The sequence below is a fragment of the Planococcus citri genome, chromosome 5 (genome assembly GCF_950023065.1).
Source record: "Planococcus citri chromosome 5, ihPlaCitr1.1, whole genome shotgun sequence".
NCBI lineage: Eukaryota > Metazoa > Arthropoda > Insecta > Hemiptera > Pseudococcidae > Planococcus > Planococcus citri.
This window is the reverse complement of record NC_088681.1, coordinates 7,704,797-7,727,923: the sequence shown is the minus strand read 5'-3', so window position 1 is coordinate 7,727,923 and position 23,127 is coordinate 7,704,797. Positions and strand designations below refer to the sequence as shown.

The following is a 23,127-nucleotide window of genomic DNA, read 5'->3' as shown; positions in this document are numbered from 1 at the left end:
ATCAATTTTGTAGGTAATTTGTTTAACTGTAAGAAAACCAAAACCGCAGAAATTATCAAGGTGGGAGGGGAGGGGGGAGAGGGAATAAATTACCAACGTAGACGAACGAAATAATATCTATAATGATTAGAAAAATTTCAAACTCACTTGAGGTGAACAAATAATTGATACCAAGTGAATCATATTTTCCATACACATAACTACCTATCCTCAAATTGTTTCTTTTAAAGCACAATAGACAACATTTAATTTAGAAAATGAACCAAAATACCTATTCGGGAAGGTCTCCCCCCCACCACACACAAAAAAAACCCTAATTCCTTTCGTTCGGGAATAAATTTCCAACAAACGAATCAGTCGGTCAGGATTAACGATTTTTTGGGCAAAAATCCATTCGAAATATTTTAAAATGACGAGCACACACAGAGAAACACAAATTTAAGGACACACAACAATTTCTGAATCGCTTAGGTGAATCATAATCTCACACTTCGTTCGCGAACGATTCTCAGAAAACAATTATTCATATCAGTTTGAATGGGACTTCTTTCCTCCTTCCATTAATTTGGTCATTGTGATTGATGAACTATTTCTTCGCGAATCGCGTACAATTTTGTTCGAAAAACAAGCGATGCAGTCGTTCGCGAACGAATCAAATCACTTTTGAATTGGAAATAAATATGACGATTAAAAAACTATTTTCTCAAAATTTATTTCAACAGTTTGCGAACGATTCGTCTAAATTTGTCAAAAATTTCAACATTGGGCATTACTTACTCATTTGAAAAAGTGAATCAGTCGTTCGCGAACGAATCACGCGCAATCAATAATTTCAATCGTTTTCAAATCAAACTTTTGCAGAAGATTTGATGAGCACTAAACAATCGGTAAAAAATCTCTTAGTTTGTAATCGCCTTGTTCAGATGATTCAATCGTTCGCGAACGACTTTTTTACAATGATTCCTTCTGAAAGAATTTAATCAATGGAACTGCAAGCATCCTACTTGAATGAGGAGCGATCTTCGAAAGCATGATTCTGTCGTTCGTGAACGATTCACAGAGAACGATTTGACTGAATCGGTCGTTCAATTCATTTTTATCATGTACCTGCATGCAAAATTACTCAAAATTTGTACCCGCAGGTGATACGAACGGTTTTATGGAAAACCCGAATCAGTCGTTCGCGATGGATTTTACTTCATGGAATATCGTTCGCAAACGTTTCGTAAAGAACGATTGGTCTGAATCAGTTTGACATTTCACCTTGATATGTACATTCAAAATGATTCAAGAACGATACTGGAATCCCGAAAAGTCGTTCGCGAACGATTCTTCGAAAATAATTCATTTAGAGCAATTTTAATAATTATGTAAATGGAAATGAGGGAATATGACATGACGTGAATACATAACGATTCGGAATACTTCTGAAGCGAGATTCCGCCATTCGCGAATGATTCACATTTCACAGTGAACGATGTGACTGAATCAGTTGGGCAATTAACTTTTGCATATTTTGATAAATGATTGATGACAATTTTAGCAATCTCGAACGTTCGATCAAAAAAACTAATCAGTCGTTCCTCGGTCTCGTTCGCGAACGATTTAATCCAAATGATTCATCTTGATGGAATCGTCGTTTTTACGTCACATGTTCGTGATTGGTGAACAAATTTTTCAATCGCGATTTTACGAACGACTCGATCGTAAAAACAAATCAGTCGTTCGCGAACGATTCAATCTGAATGACTCATCTGAATCGATTTGTAGTTTCCACATAGCATTCTAGTCATGAACATAAGTTGTAAGAATGACGAATCGATCAAGATGAATCATTTGATTCGAAATTTCTATAATCGCGACTTCTTGGCCGAAAAAACGAATCAGTCGTTCGCGAACGATTCGATCCAAATGATTCATCTGGATCGATTCGTCGTTCTTACAACGAATGTTCGTGATTGGCGAACAAATTTTGCAATCATGAACGACTCAATTAAAAAAACGAATCAGTTGTTCGCGAACGATTCAATCTAAATCGTTCGTCTGAATCGATTTGTCGATTTTACTCAACATTCTGGTCACGAACATAGGTTAAAGAACAAAGAATCGATCCAGATGAATCATTTGATTCGAAATGTCTGTAATCGCAAATCCTTGACCGAAAAAACGAATCAGTCGTTCGCGAACGATTCGATCCAAATGATTCATCTGGATCGATTCGTCGTTCTTACAACCTATGTTCATGATTGGCGAACAAATTTTGCAATCATGAACGACTCGATTGAAAAAACGAATCAGTCGTTCGCGAACGACTCAATCTGACTCAATATAAACGATTCGTCTGAATCGATTTGTCGTTTTTACATAGCATTCTGATGATTCTGATAATGATTGGCGATCAATTTTTGCAATCACGAACCCTTTCCCGAAAAAAAAAACGAATCAGTCGTTCGCGAACGATTCTTTCATCTGGATCGATTCGTCGATTGTCGATCTTACAATATAATTATATTGTTCATGATTGGTGAACAAACTTTGCAATCATGAACGACTCGATTAGAAAAACGAATCAGTCGTTCGCGAACCACTCAATCTAAATGATTCGTCGGAATCGATTTTTCGTTTTTACATAACATTCTGATGATGATTAGCGATCAATTTTCGCAATCACGAACCCTTGACCGAAAAAAACGAATCAATCATTACCGACTCGATCGAAAAACGAATCAGTCGTTCGCGAACGACTCAATCTGACTCAATCTTAACGATTCGTCTGACTGAATCGATTTGTCGTTTTTACACAACATTCTGATAATGATTGGCGATCAATTTTTGCAATCACGAACCCTATCCCGAAAAAAAACCGAATAAGTCGTTCGCGAACGATTCTTTCATCTGGATCGATTCGTCGATCGTCGATCTTACAATATAATTATATTGTTCATGATTGGTGAACAAACTTTGCATTCATGAACGACTCGATTAGAAAAACGAATCAGTCGTTCGCGAACCACTCAATCTAAATGATTCGTCGGAATCGATTTTTCGTTTTTACCTAACATTCTGATGATGATTAGCGATCAATTTTCGCAATCACGAACCCTTGACCGAAAAAAACGGATTAGTCGTTCGCGAACGACTCAATCTAAACGATTCATCTGAATTAATTTGTCGTTTCCACAAATGACAAAACATTCTCATAATAATTGGAGAAGAATTTTTGCAATCACAAACTCTTGACCGAAAAAAACGAATTAATCGTTCGCGAACGATTCGTTCATCCGGATCGACTCGTCGATCTTACGATATAACTTCATTGTTCAATGTTCGTGATTGGTGAACAGGTGAAAAAATTTTGCAATCATTACCGACTCGATCGAAAAACGAATCAGTCGTTCGCGAACGACTCAATCTAAACGATTCATCTGAATCAATTTGTCGTTTCCACAAATGACAAAACATTCTCATAATAATTGGAGAAGAATTTTTGCAATCACAAACTCTTGACTGAAAAAAACGAATCAGTCGTTCGCGAACGACTTAATCTAAATTATTCGTCTAACTCGATTTTTCGTTTTTACATCAACATTCTGATAATGATTACTTGATTTGCGATCAATTTTTGCAACCACGAACCCTTGACCGAAAAAAAACGAATCAGTCGTTCGCGAACGATTCGTTCTTCTAGATCGAATCGTCGATTTTACGACATAAGTTCATTGTTCATGATTGGTTGGACAAATTTCGCAATCATTGACGACTCGATCGAAAAATGAATCAGTCGTTTGCGAATGACTCAGTCTAAACTATTTATGTGAATCGATTTGTCGTTTCTCGTTTCCATAAAACATTCTGATGATGATTGGCGAACAATTTATGCAATCACGAACCCTTGACCAAAAAACGAATCAGTCGTTCGCGAACGATTCAAATGATTCATTTGGATCGATTCGTCGTTTTCACAAGGCATGTTCGTGATTGACGAACAATTTTCGCAATCACGAACCCTTGACTTGGCCAAAAAACGAATCAGTCGTTCGCGAACGATTCGATTCAAATTATTCATTTGGATCGATTTGTAGTTTTTGCAAGGTACATAAGTATGTTCATGATTGACGAACAATTTTCGCAATCACGAACCCCAGACCGAAAAAACGAATTAGTCGTTCGCGAACGACTTCTACCAAATGAGAGTGATTCTTTTCAATCAATGAATCACTACACGACTGCTCACTTCTAGTTTCCATATTTTACCATACATTCGAATTAATCTCACTATCAAACGTTACGGTAGGTTACCTCATAAGACCATCAAAATGACCTACGGAATTTCCTTACGACAATCTCTTACATTTATATCTGCATTTACGAAGCATACATACACGACTATGTGTAGGTAGGTAATATCTTAATCCTCGATTATTCTCACCTTATCCCAAGTTTACAAATAAAACAAGCTATATAAAAAGAGTAAAAAGTACTGTACCTAGACCTACGTCAAACAAATGTCAAAAATACACAAGTTAAGTACCTAGATCCCCATTCCCTCTGCTATGCCCTGAACATGAAAATATTTAAGTGCATTCGCGCGTGCACGAATGCAAGTTTTTATTATGTATGTATTAATACCTATTACCTACACGCTCTTATAATATGTTAATACACCATGCTAATGAGTAAAATATTTTTTTGTTTAAACAGAAAGGCAGCAGTCGGTACAACCCGTGCGTTATTAAAGATCTCAATTATAATAATTTAAGTTACGCGTTATCCAACGATGTGCAAGCTACGAGTAAATGTAGTTCATGGGAATTCGCAGCCAGTCGAACAGGAGATACCATTGTATCGGAGGTAATTTTGTATTAGTATTAAAAAATTTATACTCCTGTACTTACATTTTTTTTTTATTTTGTAAAAAAAAAAACCGTGTACATTTGACACGAAAATGATTACTTTTTAAGCTTAACAAGTATACCACCTAAGGTGTAGTTATCCTTGATGACTGCGTATCTGTTCAGCTCATTGCACTTCCGGTCATCTAACTAACAAATGTACCGGTAATATACATTTCAATAGGTATATTAGGTAGCTTTATAGTATAACCTCGATTAGTTCAACTATACTTATACTCGTACTTTGCAACATAAACTTGAACTTTTCACTCGCTAACAGCCGCCAGTCTTATAGGACTCTTTTCTATCGTAATTACGACCGTCTGCTTCTGCTTGCCCAGAACAGAACGTTTAGCAGGCAGTTTTTACATATAAAAGATGTACATTTTCACCATATTAACTGATGATGGTATTATAATCTGTCTATGGACGTGGACAGTTCGCTGACCTAATTTAAACATTATCACGTTATTCTTTCTGTTTTTCGTTGAAATTTTTTCATCAGCTCGTCGTCATCGAGTTATTTATACTTGAATTTATTGTTGTTTTCATTGCAGTGGAGTCTCGTATGCGACAAAGAGCAATTACGCGCTGTCGCCGAGATGATGTTTTTGTTGGGAGTTGCCTTAGGAGGATTCTTTTCCGGATTAGTATCCGATAGGTAGGTACACGCGATCCATTCCTCAAAATCTTATTCTATGCCTCACACTCGTCATTCGAAATAAAATAATTTTGTATTCGTTTCTTTACAGATTTGGCCGAAAGAAGACCCTAATGACGTCACTACTGTTGCAAATCATCATTGGTATTTTGGTAGCAGTTTCGCCATGGTTCGAGCTATTTCTCATATTGAGAGCCATTCTGGGTTTCGTTTGCGTTAGCATCGTATTCAGCGGATTGATTTTATGTAAGTTTATACCTTGTAGCATGCCATCGAACAGATACTAGGATATGAATAAAGAAAGAGGGAGAAAGATGAAGAGATTCGGTATTTATGTCACACTTCACATTGTATAAAAACGTATACAGCGAGCCGTCATCATTAAGATCGTTTAATTCTTTCGTAACCCGCGTGCTTGTCACTTATCTTGCTCAATAATTCTCATATTGGTTTAATTCATCGTTTAATTGCGTTCAATTCGAATGATTTGATTTAATCGCATTGGCTCCCCTTTTCTTTCAGTTCCCGTTATACGTAGGTCTAGGTACCTACTTTGCCACTGCAGCACGCGATTCCGTATTTTTGCTACGAATCAAGTTCAATTAAAGGTGTTTAGTTCTGATTCGCTCACCAACCACTCGTTTCACGATGTGTTTACGTATACAAGAGCCGTCGGCGGTCAATATATATTTTTTTCAACTGAGAGGGTTTGTTGGGTTGATTTTCTGCATGATTTTGAGGTCAACTTTTCAGCTAGACGTTGGAATTTCATTGAACAAAGAGAACGGAATTCGAAGGAAGGGAGATTCACGTTCGAAAAAATTGAAAAAAAGGAACTTGTAAGAGAACATCAGAAGAGCTTATCTACGAATTTGAGATGTAGTATTGAACATTTTTCCGCAATAGCCAAACATTCAGAATCTGTAATCAAATTTTGAAAAGTCTATTCCGATTTCACTCCTCAGATGCTAGTGCTCCCCTCTATTTGTGCTCATATTCCATAAAACTGACAAAATCATGCGACATCAGCACCAACGAACACTAATCTATGATTTTATATTTTTTATAATCGACTCCTTTCAATACCCAAGTTCTCAAAGGACCCCCCCCCCCCCCCATTGAGGGCAACAATGATTCGGAAGGGCTAGAATCGAAAAATTAAGGGCATATTCGTGTTCGGGACCTTCAAAAACATACTATTCGATATATCTCACGATTTGATCGATATTTTTCAGATTTCGACTACAATAAAGTGGGGAGGGGAGGGTATAGAGGGTGTGGAAGTAACCTGATCAAAAAAATAAGGTCATATTCGTTTTCAGCATCTTCGAAAACATACTATTCGATATGTCACATGACTTCGACAATTTTTTCAAATTTGGACCAAAATGGGGGGGGGGGGTACATTTTTCCATGAAAGTGACCATTTCAGAAATGGTATAGGTATTTCAAATCAGCGCCGAAAATTCCCACGATAGTGATTTTTAGACCATTTTAAATCACAGTTTGGGTTTATTTTATAGCATAATTTTATAAGTTTAGCTCAGAATTATTGAAAAAAAAATCAACTTCTAACTTTTGAATGCTTTATAAGATTGCATTTTTTCAAATCAATGATTTTCTGGGGAATTTCTGATTTTTTTTTTTTTTTTTTTTTGTAAAATGGTAATTTTTTGGTATGCTACCAGCAAATAAAAACAAGTAACTTTTTGATAGGTAGGGTAAATTTTTAGGAATTTTTTGACAATTGAAACTTTTTAGAAATATACTGGTAAATGTTTGGTAAAAATGGAAATTTTTAGTCAATTACCGGTAAATTTTTGGTAAATTACTGTTAATTTGAAGTGAATTTCCGGTATTTTCTGGTAAATACTGGTAATTTTGGGTAAATTATTGGTCATTTCTGATAATTTGTGGTACATAACTGGTAATTTCTGGTATATTACTGGTAATTCCGAGTAATTTTCAAAATTAGACATTTTTTTGTACTTCATTTTAGTAATTTCTGATAATAATTTATAGTAGATTAAAATTTTCTGGTGAATTACTTGCAAACATTTGGTAAAAATGGAAAATTTTCTGATGAATTACCAGTTAATTTTTGGTAAGTTACTGTTGATTTTTATGGCAAATTACTGGTAATTTCTGGTAATTTCTAGTAAATTACTGATAATTTTTGGTAAAGTACTAGTCACTTTTGGTAAAAATTACCAAATTAATGATCATTAATACATTACCGGTTATTTCTGGTCACTTACTGGTAATCTTTGGAAATGTAATTTCTGGTAAATTTCAAAATTATCAATTTTTGGTAAGTAATATGTAATTTATTGTCAAATAAAATTTGTTGGTAAATTACTTTTCAATTTTTGGTAAAAATGAAAAGTTTTCTGGTAAATTACTGGTCAGTTTTTGGTAAGTTGATGTAGATTTTTTCAGTAAATTACTGGTAATTTTTGGTGATTTCCTGGTTGTTTTTGGTAAATTACTGGTAACTTCTGGTAAATTTCTGGTAATTTCAGGTAAATTACTAGTAATTTAAGGTCAATTACTGGTAATTTCTGGTAAATTACTGGTAATTTCCGGTAAATTACTGGTAATTTCTGGTAATTTACTGGTAATTTCTGGTAGATTACTGGTAATTTCTGGTAGATTACTGGTAATTTCTGGTAAATTACTGGTGATTTCTGGTAATTTCTGGTAAATTTCTTGTAATTTCTGGTAAATTACTGGTAATTTCTGGTCAATTACTGGTAATTTCTGAAAAAAGTTGACCTTTTTGACTCAAATTTAAAAAGTGCACAAAAAAGGAAGCTCGAAGATAAATTTGATCATATGGTGTACAATGCCCATTTATGGGTTATAAAATTTTTTAAAAAATTAAAAATTTGTCTGATTGAAAGTTTTTTCTACTAAAAAAAATTGAGAAGAATAATTTGGATAAAACTCTTGAGGCCTTCGAATGAGTAGGGAGAGAGAAGGAGTATGAAGAGTTCAAAAATTAGAAAAATAAGTCAGCTGTAAAAATGTTGAAAAATTATGTCAGCAAAAGTTTCTCGTGCCCCAAATCAGAATATTACTCAAAAATTTTAGGGACAAAATCCTTCAAGGATCGAGAAGTTACAAAAATGTGGTATGACATGTCGATTCTCCAAATTTGAGGGTATCGAATTCAAATACCTGCTGGTTTTTTGAATACGATTCAGCAGTGATTTTATCAGACCTTCTTTTTCTGTGAAAAAATTCACTCATTTTTGGATTCAAGTTCCCCAGTGTTTCTCACAAACTCATTGATTTTTAAAATTATGGATTTAGGAAACATGTTTGGGACAAATCCAAAAAATTATCAGATATTTAAACGCAAACTCCAATTAACCTTCTCATAAATCAATAACAAGGAGAGATGGCAAGTCAGAATTTAAAAAAAATTGTGGACTACCGACATTCTTGCACTTCTCAAACTGCAAAAATGCAAAACTTCATCTCAATTTATGCACGTATATCGTTTACCATTGAACATATAGACGAAGCGGAAAAATCGAGTATTTCTCTTTGATGCCGCATCGCCCCTCGGAATCTCCCAGACTCCCACTAATTTTATACGTTTTAATTAAACCACAATAAAAGAAAAAAAAATAAGAAAAAATTATGATGGCATCGACGACGCCGAACACGGTCGCGCTTGCGTTCGCGTAAATTCAAACAAAGTACAACATAGTGACCTTGAATATACCAAATTTCCTTCTGTTATCGTCGGCCATTATTATTACCCAATTAATCACCATTTAGGAGAGCTGAATTCACTTAATAATCAACACGTATAGGCTGTAAAGAAAAAAAAATTCAGATAAAAAGAACACTTTGACAACCTAGTAGCTCTTCGAGAGTACACCTCAACCTCAGTATACCCAACGACAAGTATATTTTTGCAAAGAGACGTGGTACTGACGTTTTTATAGAATAATTTCAACGTCGTCGTTGTCGACTCTCGAGAGCTGTTTCGTACTCATTAAAAATACGCCAGCATAGATATTCGCATGTAAACAATAATTAATAAAAATTTACAAACTTTAATAGAACCCTTCGGAGAGCAAATTCCAAATTTACCAATTAAAAGTAATCTAATTATAATTTCATGTATGTTTTGTTTTGTTTTTTTAAAGGTATGGAATTGGTTGGTGGAAAATGGCTGACGATATCCGGAGTCTCGTATATGTTCCCGGTGCCACTAAGTTACATTATCATCGCCGGTATTGCTTACGTAACCCACGGCTGGAGAAGTCTACAGTTAGCTATTACGCTACCATCTATATTATTTTTAGGACTATGGTGGTAAGTTGCCGATAATTTCCTATTATATGTATAGTTGCACAAGTCAATACACGAATTTTAATTAACTCTTCTGTATTAGTTGAGATTTTGTAATTTGCATTCGGTAGATACTTGCTACGTAGGTACTCGTACATTTACTCCTTATTACGACTCGACTCGACCTACCTACAGTAGCTTATACTATTCGCGTGTATAAATGCCATCTAAATAGATTATGTACCTAATTACCACACACGTGCCCGGCTGGCCGCGTCTTGGGATTGGTTCGATTACGAATAATGACAGGAAGATGCTTCGTCATCTACGCTTCGCTTAATATTATTTATTTAAAAGTACCATACCCATCTATATAATAATCAGGTAAATTCGATGTGCGGCAATAAGTATATAGATTTTAATGACATGTTGAGAACATTTTTTTTTTTGAGGCTCAATAAGGAGTTTTCTTGAGGTAGCACGATACCGGAGTTGGGGGTTTGGAAAAATCCACTAGGAACTCTTTAAATAGTGAAAAAAATCTGAATTTTGTTAAAATGAGTAAGACAATGTAAAAATTGTCAAAAATGAGAAATAACGCGACCAAAAAAACTGTCGTTTTACATTTATTTTTATCAGTTTTTCAAGCAATGCGTTTCGAAGAGGATTTTGGGAAGGGAGGTTGTGGGAGGGGGAGTGTAATGAAAAAAATGAAAAATGACACAATTGGCATCCAAGACCATCCACAATTCGCCAAATGTTGCTTCAATTGACCAGATCATGCCTATCAAGTTTTCAAAAAGTCGCTGGAGGCTCCAAAACCCCTTGAAATCCTCCTTCAGTCGACTTCATAGCGTATTGAAATTAGTTCACAGAATGAATTTCGGATTTCCAACGTCATTTGATGAAATTTTGTGGAAATTTCAAGTTTCAAAATTCTGCTGGAGGCTCCAGAACTACTCAAAACGGGGTTACAACCATTTCCAATCGATTTTGCTGGTTTGAAAATAGAGTATATCCCAAATTTCAGCTTTCTAGGTCAATTTGGTAACATTTTGATTTTTTTTCATTTTTGGCTTGAATTTGATTTTCAAAAATTCACCAAAAATCTAAAAATGCGCTTAAGCATTTGTAATTTTGACTGGTGACTGGTGAGTGGTGATATATTTTTGCATTATGCGGGCATTCGGAGCTTCGATGTGATGGAACGAAGGGAGGGGGGTTTTAAATCCCAAAAAACTTGAAAAATCCGTCCACTTTTAAAATTATGGTACAATTTGGGAACATTTAAATTTCCTTTTCAAGCTCATTCCAAGTCTTTCAACTTCTCAAGCCTAAAATCAGAGTATCTCTTTCACATTTGGACACAATAATTTTTTTTGACTAAACGAGATCCATTTGAGGTTCTAAATCGCCAAAATTTGCTTTATTTGACAATTTTCTGAGCTAAAAAATTGATATGTCTAATCTGGAGAGAGTCATCTTCTTTTGAAACCTTCAGTGAGTTTAGAAGGAGAATGGAGGGGGTGAGGGGGAGGGTCAAAATGTCTCAAAATTGAAAAAAATCAGTACTTTGTAAAAATTTTGAAGAAATTTTAAGAGCATTCAAATTTCAAACTCCTTACATATTTTTGACTTTCATGCCCCAAATCAAAGTGTTTCTTTCAATAACTTTATACCTAAAATCTCCAAAATTGAAAAACCCATGCTTCATTAATTTTTAGTTTTGCCGAAATTTTCATTTTCTTGGCTATTCCAAAAAGACGAAATTTTTTGACTTTTCTAGTTTATTTTACAAGTTTTCCAGCGACTGGTCACCTTGCAGTTTATCATGTTTTAGTGAATTTTTCCGATTCATTGAACATCAAATCAATTCGATTGATCAAATTCAACTTAAAAATTACTTTATGCAGTTGAAAAAAACAATAATTATTTTTTTTCGACGGTGTTTCTCAAATTAAACCTTTTTTCCGAAAAATTTACGTTCACATGTAGATTTTCATATCACATTTTAAGTTTCGAACTTCTTTTTTTTCAATTTTACGAATTTTTGAGAAAAAAATTCCATACAAAAAATGTTATAGACCAAAGAAAGAATAACAAAATTTGATAAAGTTGAACAAAGTATCTAAAATGTTGAGAAATTTGCCTCTCGTTGACTCTTCAAGTGACCGGGTTCATATTTTTTACAAAAATTGAGGTGAATAAAAGGAATTTTAGAGCCTGAAAACGTATGGAGGAAGGAATCTCAACTCAACTGGCTCAGATATTTTCGAACCAGACAAAGATAGATCAAAAAACAAGGAAAAATATATCATCTGCTAAAATTTCAGGATAGAAATTTCATTTTTTGATGTTTGCTAAATTTTTAAAATTTAGGTCAAAAATTTAAAAAAAATAAAAATTTTATCAAGTTGACCTAGAAAGTTGAAATTAGACACGAATCCTTTTTTCGATCAGCGCGAAATCGACTGGAAACAGTTTCGAACCATTTTCTCCAGTTTTGGAATCTTCAGCAGCAGATTTTTAAACGTTCAATTTCCACAAAATATTACCAAATGAAGTTGGATAGTTGGAATTCGCTCTTTACCTCAATTTTAAAGAGCTGAGTCGACCAGAAGTGGAGTAAATTTTAGATTTGCAGCTTCATTTGGTGAAATGTTGATGTAATTTCAAGTTTAAAAAATCTGCTAAAGGCTTCAGAGTTCAGCAGAACTACTCAAAATGATTCGAAACAAATGTCTAATTGATTCGGCGAATCGAAAATAGGATATCAGTTTTCTAGACCAATTTGCTAAAATTTCAAGATTTTTTTCGCACTTTGGTCCAATTTGATTTTCAAAAATCCACCAAAAATCAAAAAATGCACGTTTAGCATCTTCTACAATATTTTAGGCGGTGATATGTTCGACTAAATTTTTCAAAATTCAATTTCTTTGACCAGTTTTATGTACAAAAAGTTACAGATTTTAGGGTGAAAGAAAAGGCTACCTATTGAAAATATAGATAAATAAATCTCCAGGGACGGAACCTAGTCGTACGAGGGGTGAACCTGAACCCCCTCTCCCCTCGAGTTGTCAAATTTTGAAAAAATCGCCAACTCTAGATAAAACTAGTAAATTTTGATAAATTTGGTACATTAAAATTTTTTTGACTCAACATTATAGAAGCTATTTTGTCGTCTTTTTCGAAAATCGAAGTACATCTCGACTTCAAAAAATTCCAAATGTGGAGAAATTGACTTCTTGCAAAAAAAAATTACGCAATAATTTACTTCTTGAAATACAATTTTTTGAAAAGTTCGGCCTTCGCTCGGCTCAGGTCTGTTAGTTTTTCTCCTTCAAAATCAAACTTTCTAAAAATCCAAGAATTATTCATTTCAAAAAATGTTTAAATCAAAAAATAAACTCCTCGCATGAAAAATAAACGTTTTTTTACTTCTTGAAACTCAAATTTTCCAAAACTTTTGCCCTCAGTTCGTTGACGCTTGTTTTCTCTTCTTTTTCGAATTTGGAATTTCTAAAAAAAAAAAATTCAAATTATAAAATTTCAAAACCGAAAAAATCAAACTCTTCTCATTAAAAACATGGATAATTTGTTTCTTTTTCGCAAAATAAAAAATTCCATGTTTGAGACTTCTAAAAACTGAACACGAAAAACGAAAATTTTTTATAAGCCATGATAGGCTATAAGAAGACCTTTCGTTTTATTTGGCAAAATTGGTATTTTTTGGGTCACATATCAGTCGGATAATTTTCAGTTGCACCCCCCCTCCCACAAAACCTTTACTTTCGTTCCTGCGAATCTCGCAAAAATAGTAAAAATTCACCACATCCGAAAAATAACATCTGATCCCTTCAAATCGCAAGATCGACAATCCGAATAACACTTCACACTCTCAATATTGCCCATTGCCACGTTATCAGGCGAATTATTTGACTACAATACAAACTCCATCTTGACACACACCCAACCTAACTTCCCTCAGTACCCAAAAAATAAAAAACTCCTAATTTTCAACCCTTTTTTCACTTGCAGGATATTACCAGAATCTCCGAGATGGCTATTAGCGATGGGAAAAGTAGACGAGGTTGTCGAAGTACTCAAGGAAGCAGCTCGAGTCAATAAAAAAGCTCTTCCGTCCAACATCGATAAGATTTTAAAACAGGTAGGTAAACTTTGGCGTAGTATAGAATAAATTTACTGGGAAAATGTAAAAATACATTTTCCAAGTAAAATCTTCTTATAATACAATATAAAAACCTCGCCAGTAAAAACAACCCCCCTGTTTTTTTTTCTGCTCTTTCTTCGGTGGTATCTAATCTTTTCCATAAACCATACGAAGTGACGAACTTACAAAAATACATTATCTTCGAATACGTTTCTGTAAGCCCATTATGAATCTTGAAAGTTTAGTATACATAACTGGATTTTCAATATTTCATCACTATATCGTATCACTTTATTTCTATACCTCTAACGCACTTAAATGTTGATTTATTTACCTACCTACATGATATTATCAATGCATCAATGTATTTCTATGTACATAGTGAAATGCATATTGCATACTTCTACCTATAATACGAGTACTCGTATAGGTGCATTACACACAATGCAATAATTAACATCTACTATAGTAATATCGATTCAGCTACATATATAGGTATAATTCAATTACTACATGTGCATACTTTGGCTTTACACAGAGTATATCTGCGGTTGACTTAACCGATAGACCGAAAGGAAGAGTATTGGATTTATTTAGAACGCCGACAATTCGTCTAATCTCGCTGGTACTGTATGTGGTATGGTTCAGCGTATACTTGGTGTATTACGGATTGGTTTTAAACCTATCTAATATCGGAGGCGATGTGTACGTGAATTCCATCATTTCTGGTATGTTTTTTATTTCCACGTTCGGTTCGTTCGCGAATTATTTATATGATACCCGTTCGATTAGGGGGTACCTATATCGATATCTAGATTAAAAATCAGTTTCCGATCGACTTGAAATGTATCTATTTTATATTAATAATGCATTTTCCCCCCATTTTTCATTTCCAGGTCTAGTTGAAGTTCCTGCAATAGCTTTAAGTATTTTAATATTGTTAAAAATGGGCCGCAGAGCGCCGCTGTGTTTGACATTGGTGTGCTCCGGAGTCGCATGTTTCCTTACATTAATCGTACCAATTAGTAAGTACAATATCTGTTACACTCTGTTTTTCGTGTTTTCAATTATTAATAAATAATAAGAATAGTATAGCGATGCCTACGAACGTCAGAGTATGCAATTTAATTGCCACTGACGAAAGAATTCAACGAAAAGGGTGAAGTGGGGGGTAATTACACGTAGACAGATAGAGTCGACGCGACGACAACGACAATACGACGTTCTAAAGGAAATTATACTCGTTTTCCCTCCTCTCCCCCTCCTTACTTCCTCCTCTAAACATTTTTCAATCTGGCAAATCTTCGAGTCAAACAAGATTACACCTTTCGTATAATAATTTTTAAAAAGGTGCTCTAAATTTTAGTTTCGTCGAAGTGTTTCGAACAGAAAATTAAGCTTTACGAAGCTGATTCGAATAATTGAAAATTTTCTACTCTGAAATTCTGAGAATGATAATCCTGAAAACAGAGACGAGTTCAAATTCTGGATAGCGAATAAAAACAACGAAATAAATTAACACGATAAATTATTAAAAGTTGATGCGAATTCCAACTGTTTAGAACTGCTTGGCAATGCCAATTGACGACCTAAGTGAAATTTTTCAAAAAAATTTGAAAAACGACAATAAAAATTGACAAATTTTGAGTTACTTATGGCAAATTATTCAAAAAAAAAAATCAAAAAATTGACTAAAAGTTGTCAGATTTTATGATATTGACAAAACTACGAAAAATTGAACAAACGTTTTGGAGAATGTGTAAAAATTGAGCGAATTCAAAAAATTAGTCAACAATGTTGAATCTGGAAAAATTGACTTCTTATTTTTAAAAATACCTATAATCTTGATCATTCTGAAATTTTGAAACCAAAAATGATTAGACTCGACTCTTCCATAGAAAACACAGACAATATAGCTTTTTACCTTTCAAATGTAGGAATGTTTTAAAGCTTCTGCCCTCACTTCGTCTAAAAAAAAAACAACAACAACATAGGAATCAAATTCCAAAATTTTGAAGCCACAAAAATATAGACTGAACTCCTCACATAAAAAATATATCTAGTTTTTTTATTTTTTGAAATAGAAATTTCCAAGTTTTTGTTCTCACTTTGCTGGAGCCAATTCGCTACTCTGCTCTCAAATTAAAAATATTCTAGTAAGTATGTTTTTTAAGCTCATGAAGCAAAAAAAAAACTCATGAAAAAGTTTAAATTTTGGTAAAAAGAATTGTCATTTTTGGTGATTTTGCACTCCCCCCCCCCAAGAAATCACTTTGGTTCGTCCCTGCCTAAAAATATGGTTAAAGAAATTGATTTTTGGTGAAAATTGAGTTTTTTCAAAATTCACAGAAAGGATATTTTGGTCAAAAAGTTCAATAATTGATTATTTGTGGTAAAAAATTTGAACTTTCATTTAATTTTTTGTAGTTGAAAAATCGTTCGTTTGGAAAACTAAAAGTCTTATGAGGGAAAAAAATAAATTACGAGAAGGAAAAATATTAGTGAAACTTGAGAATTTTTCACTTGTAAAATGTGCTTTATTTTTTTCAATGACAGTTGGTGATATTTTGAGCAAAACTTGAAAAATTCTATCTAAATTGATTGTTTATAGCGTTTGAAAAATAATGTAAAATTTTCAAACTTCTTTTTTGCCACAATTAGCACTCAATTTTTGGGAAAAATTGACGTTATTGTAAAAATAAATTTGAGGGAAAACAAAATTGTGAAATATAAAAATTTCCATGATAGAAGTTTCATTAGCTTTTTCTAATCTAAAATGCCTAATTTTTGAAATATTTTGAGCAAAAATAATAAAAAACAATTTTATGGAATGTTCATTTGTTCAGCCTACCAAAGAAATGCTTTTGCCTGACTTATTATCGGTTTTCTAGACCAATATCTCAAGTTTTCAACATCATTCAAATAATACGTATGTAGTAATCACGTATAAAATAAACGAGGAAAGAGGTGGAGTTTGTTCAAACGCTTTCAGGGGCAAATTTTATCACTAAACCTCAAAAACGTTCGCCAAATTTATGCTTTTTGGATTTTTTTTTCAAATTTATAAACCGTAGCTTCAAAATTTTGAAACCTACGTTTTCAGAAAAAAAATCATTTTTGATCGTCTTCATTATAATTGAGTATATTTTTAAAAATTAATCTCTCAAATCTTTTTTTTTTCTATCAACTGGCCCTTTTTTTCATCGGAATTCGCTCGTTGTTATCTGAACTTTAAACTTTTGTTGGCCAATATTAGGTACTAAAAGCACTTTTTAAAGTGTTGAACCCCCCCCCCCCCACGTCCCGAGCAATTGAATTCCAAGGAGAAGAAAAATTTTATGCAAGTTCTTTCAAAAAAAAAAAAAACATCTTGCGCAGTTCGCAAGATCAACCGACTTTGCTCTAAATAAACTCCAGCAATTTACCAACATTTACCTCAGTAATTTACCAGACATTACCTCAAAATTTACCAATTTACCAAAATTTACTGAACTACCGAAATTTACCAATTTACGCAAATTTACCAAAATTTACCAACTTACCCAAATTTACCAACATTTACCAATTTACCAAAATTTACCAATTTACCAAAAATAACCTCAGCAATTTACCAACATTTACCTCAGTAATTTACCAGACATTACCCATTAATTTACCAATTTTCCAATTTTCCAAAAATTACCCCAGCAATTTACCAACATTTACCTCAGTAATTTACCAGACATTACCCCACTAATTTACCAATTTTTTATTACCCCAGTAATTTACTTCCAAAGGTTGATACAAATTCAACAAAATAAATTACCCCACTAATTTAACAATACCAAAAATTACCACAGCAATTTACTAAAATTTAACAATTTACCAAAAATTACCCCAGTAATTTACCAAAATTTTCAACCAACTTTATTGAAAAACTGAAAATTACCCCAGCAATTTATGAAAATTTACCAATTGGAATACCAATTTACCAAAAATTACGCCATTAATTTACCAAAACAAAAATTACCCAAGCAATTTACCAAAATTTTCGACCAACTTTAATTACGAGTAATTCACCAAAAATAACTAATCATTTTATTTACTAAAAATTAATATTAATTCACCAAAAAAAAAAAATTATCAAAAGTTACTTGCTGGCTATTTACCAAAAACTTAATGTTTTTTGTTGAAACAAAAATTACACTAGAAATTTTTGAAAAATTTTGATTTTTTGTGGCAAAAAAATTTTGGACGAATAAAATTAACAAAAAAATTAACAAAAAAATTAACAAAAAAAATGGACAAAAAAATTTCGCCTCTTGACTCACGCGGGATTCGAACACCCGACCTCCGGCGCACCAATCCGCAACCTACACACCCTAACCACCCCGTCTGTTTGTTGGGGGTGAGCCGTTTGCGAGATATAAGGGTTTACACAAATTTCAGCTCATCCATAACGTTGAAACACACTTAAACGTTCATATCTCGTAAACGGCTGAATCGATTTCGACCAAATTAAAAATTTCTCTAGTTCAGTATCAAAGCAATATTTTGCGATCATCAGTTTCGACTTAAAGTTCGGAGCTTTTGAGTTCATCGTGACACAAATTTATACATAAATTGATATATACATACATACATACATACATACATATATATATAAACTTATCTCGTTTTGCGTCATACGTCTTATCGTGATCAGCACACTTCAATTCGTCAAGAAAACCCACCCCCACCCAAATCCTCAACCATCATGACAAATACAATACCTCACTTTTCCGTTTCACGGCAAAGTCGGTAAAACAAACAATATCAAAAGAGCATATCCTAAAAGCACAATAACCAAAATTTCTGATCCGAAAGTTCATTTTTGAACTTCAGGCGAATTTTTGAGCATTAAAAAAATTTCAAAACAGCTGTTTTAGCGAGATTTTCAAAAATTTTGACGAAATGTAAAAATTTTCGAGCAAAATGAACCAATGTGAATATGTGATTCCTTCAATTCAACTCCCAGACATGAAAAAATTTCAATTTGACCTCTTTGGAGCCTCCAGCGAGTTTTCAAATTTCTACAGAAATTTCAAATCATTCTGAAAGGGTCAAAATGATCTCAAATTGCTTGTTTCAGAAACACCAAACATATCTTACTCAAAAATAGCTCGTCAGATACCTTCTTTGAAAATTTCATTTTTTTTTTTTTTGGAATTTACAACTCGGTTAAAAATTTACTCCTGAACTCCCACTCTTGAATTTCGCTGTGACCATTTAAAATGGTCAATGTTATATGTATACGTAGCCCAGTCAAATAGCAGAAAAAAATAGGTGAACCCAAACATTATTGCTATCAACGTTTTTTTTTGGTAAATATTGTCTAGGGTGGTATGCTGAACAACATACTAAAAGTCCCCGCCCCTACCCCACGAGCTAAACCCCCCCCCCCCCACAATGGATCAAAGCCCCCAAAATAAGTTTTTCGTCAAGAACTCCTGAAATATTGAATTTCGAGTAAAATGAGCTCAGTGATCATTTCATCTCCTCTCCAATGCCTATCAAATGAGTTATCGACCAACTCCCTAGCCTCATGGGGGGTGGCGCTACGATTCCTCAAAGTGACATAATTTTAATAATTTTAAATTTTATGACTTGGGACTTGTAACCTGTTCTAATTGACAAAATGAAGTAAAACTTGGAGAATGGGATTCTTTTGCGAGCTAGAGTTGACCTCCGGAGTGGGGAGGGTCAAAGTTGAAAATTACAGAAAGGTCATTTTTTTGGAGGGGCATAACATGACCTCAAATGGATGAAAAAGGTCCAAAATGATATCATCGGACAGTATTACCATTGTGATCAACATATCCAAATTTCAGCTTCCTAGGTCATCCCCACCCCATTTAAAGCGGAATTAAGGTGAAAATCCCCTTATTTTGCCCCTATTTTCGGGGTTTTCCATCTTAAAAAGAGAGGGGATGACCTAGGAAGCTGAAATTTGGATATGTTGATCACAATGGGAATACTGTCCGATAGTATGATTTTGGACCCTTTTCATCCATTTGAGGTCATGTTATGCCCCTCCAAAAAAATGACTTTTCTGTCATTTTCAACTTTGACCCTCCCCACTCCAGAGGTCAACTCTAGCTCGCAAAAGAATCCCATTCCCCAAGTTTGACTTCATTTTGTCAATTAGAACAGGTTACAAGTCCCAAGTAGATAAAATCATGTCACTTTGAGGGGTCGAAGCGCCACCCCCCCCCCATGAGGCTAGGGAGTTGGTCGATAGCTCATTTGATAGGTGTTGGAGAGGAGATGAAATGATCACTGAGCTCATTTTACTCAAAATTCAATATTCCAGGAGTTCTTGACGAAAAACTTATTTTGGGGGCTTTGATCCACTGTGGGGGGGTTGGCTCGTAGGGTAGGGGCGGGGACTTTTAGTATGTTGTTCAGCATACCACCCTAGACAATATTCACCAAAAAAAACTTTTGATCCCAATTATGTTTAGGTCAAATTGCATTTTGACCGGGCTATTAACGTTCCAAAGTTCATTTTTGGCCCTTCCAGAGTAATTTAAAGTCTCTGGGGACATTTGAAAACTTGCAGGAGGCTCCAGAATGACTCAAAACTGGCAGTTTACAAAGTGAGGAAGTTGAATTGAAGGAATTATTCATATTGGTGCCCTTTGTTCAAAAACATTATACTGTATGTTTAAAAAGTTTGAAAATTGTCCTTGAAACAGCTTTTTTAAATTTTTTGAATTTTCAAAAATTTGCCAATAATCCAAAAATGAATTTTATTATTTTAAATTTTAGTTACAGGCCTTTTAAAACATGTCCTCTAGATCAAGCTTGGAATTTAGCAAAATCGAAAGACATTAAGCCAAAATTACATTTTAAAAAAATCCGTAATTCAAAAAAAATAATACATAATAAGGCTTCTCAGAACTCTATAATTATGAATGAAATTTCACTCAAAGGCAATTTGAGAAAATGACAAGGTCTCATTGAATTAAAACCTTGAGCATGGGAGCCCTTTTCTCAAAAATTGTCACAGGTATCCTCAACATCCCTTAACTATAAAGTGACCTATAGTAACCAAGTTACCCCATTTGGCCCATTTATTTAAAATTTCAATCATAATGCAGTTATCAATCACTCAATACATATCAAGATCTATCCAAATATTGCAAATTGGCAATAAATGAAACAGTTAATTACCTGATTGATTTAAACTGTCTGGATTCATCTTGTATTGGAAGTAACAAAAAAATTATCTGGTTCGAACGCTGGTCAAATCATTTTCCCAATGATTTGGCAAAATTATGCACATCGTACACTTCAAACAAAATATTTGTTTCTCCATTCGACAAATTTATCCTGCGAACAGAAAAAAAAAATCAAATTTTGGATTAGATAGGTCATCTCAGTCATCAGTTTATAAACTAAAAATCACAAAACAATTTTTTTTTCTAATCTACGATTAATTTTTTACAGGTAATAACGTAAACGGTAACGCTTGGGAATGGCTAACAATAACATTAGCGATGATCGGTAAATTTTCCATCTCTTCGTCGAACGTAGTCATGCCGGTATTTACAGCTGAACTGTTTCCCACCGTAATTAGAAATTTGGGCGTAGGTTCGTCGAACGTACCAGCAGGAATTGCCTTAATGATCGTCCCATATTTATGGAACATGGTAAGTAAGCGTATAGTGTACCTACATAAGGTACTTTCATTTTTACATCGTTCATATTCTCTTTTGAAAAAAAAAAAAAAAATTAAAATCGTTACCTCAACCTTGAACACTCTAGTCGGGTAATTATTTTTAAACGACGGTGCGGAGCTGTCAATCAAACTCATTTTGTATTCTGTGATCGAAGTATTAAACGAAATTAATTTAGGTGTCGTTGGAAGTTATATCTATCTACTCGCGTACAAAATAATACTCTATACAGAGGCGGAGGCGAGTCTCTCGTACTCGTATACAATGTATTCTCCTCTATCTATTTCAATTACGTGTGTGTTACAGGCCGCGATGAATTATCATTTACCAATGACAATACTAGGAATGACAGGCATTATTGGCGGCTTATCAGTATTATTGTTACCAGAAACAGCTAATCAAGGATTAACCGATACGTTAGATGATATTGAAGAAGAAACCAGGTACACTAAATTACGACTTAATTCTCGCACAGATCTCATCCGTCTTGCTAGATAATAATTATTCTTTCTCAATGTTACCTTACGATTAATTTCCTCTCTATATTTTTACAGCGCTAAAAAACCAAAAGAAGTCGAACCAGTTAAATAAAAAAAAAAAATGAAATTCGAGTTACCCACAACCCCAATTGAAGGCATTTTTTTCCAAGTACCAGTACCTACCTACCGCAAATCCATATTGTTTATTTTAGTGTTGTACTGTAAATAGTTTATGTAATTTTCATTTTTTTTCTTTCTGTTTTTAAAAAAATTTTACTCGCAAAATTAATTTATATACTATGTCTTATTCTACGACTATAATTTATGTATAAATTTTACCTACTTTATGTTTTTTTTTTTTTTTTTTTTTTTTTTTTTTTTTTTATAAGTTAGTAGGTATTTAACTCCCAACGAAATAATGTTTTTAAATTGTGATTATTATGTAGATTTACAACCACCTAAGTAAGTATATTCGATGCCGGTAATTTTCTAATTGAATTATCGTAATAAGAATAATTATTTTTATGTATATTTATTAATATGTAATTAAGGTACCTATTAGATCGATTTGTTTGTTTGTTTTGTTTTTTCTTTTTATTTGTATATGTAGGTAGTACCTACCACCTAAAATATTTATTTTAGTTCTACCTGCCATTTTCATTAAAGCATTTCTAATCTATTTTCTAAGTACTTAATAATTATCTACAGATCAATTTATCTAGGAAAAGATTTCAATTACCTATGTTTAGAGTGTTAACGATGAAGCAATTATTTGTGTAAATAATGTAAATGTGTTTTTTTTACTACGATTTTACCTAATTTATCTTTTTCTTTCTTCCCCCTTTTTTTTAGTTTTAAGTTGGAACTATAAATCGAGATCACGAGTGGATCTAAGTTGCATTTTTGTTTTCAATGC

The 23,127-nt window shown here is 33.5% G+C and overlaps 1 protein-coding gene across 2 annotated transcripts in view; it reads left to right on the top strand.

The window, feature by feature from the left end:
- The window catches only part of LOC135846851 (organic cation transporter protein-like), a 109,387-nt gene extending 86,784 nt beyond the window's left edge, over positions 1 to 22,603 (top strand). Inside the window, exons 4-13 of one of the 2 annotated variants that reach the window (XM_065366191.1) lie at positions 4,702 to 4,851; positions 5,450 to 5,553; positions 5,645 to 5,799; positions 9,717 to 9,885; positions 13,900 to 14,029; positions 14,571 to 14,760; positions 14,929 to 15,057; positions 21,503 to 21,705; positions 22,039 to 22,175; positions 22,287 to 22,603. In XM_065366191.1, coding sequence (XP_065222263.1) covers positions 4,702 to 4,851; positions 5,450 to 5,553; positions 5,645 to 5,799; positions 9,717 to 9,885; positions 13,900 to 14,029; positions 14,571 to 14,760; positions 14,929 to 15,057; positions 21,503 to 21,705; positions 22,039 to 22,175; positions 22,287 to 22,323 — 1,404 coding nt within the window. In that variant the 3' untranslated portion in view covers positions 22,324 to 22,603. The remainder of the gene's footprint in view (positions 1 to 4,701; positions 4,852 to 5,449; positions 5,554 to 5,644; positions 5,800 to 9,716; positions 9,886 to 13,899; positions 14,030 to 14,570; positions 14,761 to 14,928; positions 15,058 to 21,502; positions 21,706 to 22,038; positions 22,176 to 22,286) is intronic. The other variant, XM_065366192.1, reaches the window with a different exon arrangement.
- The last annotated feature ends 524 nt before the right edge of the window (positions 22,604 to 23,127 follow it).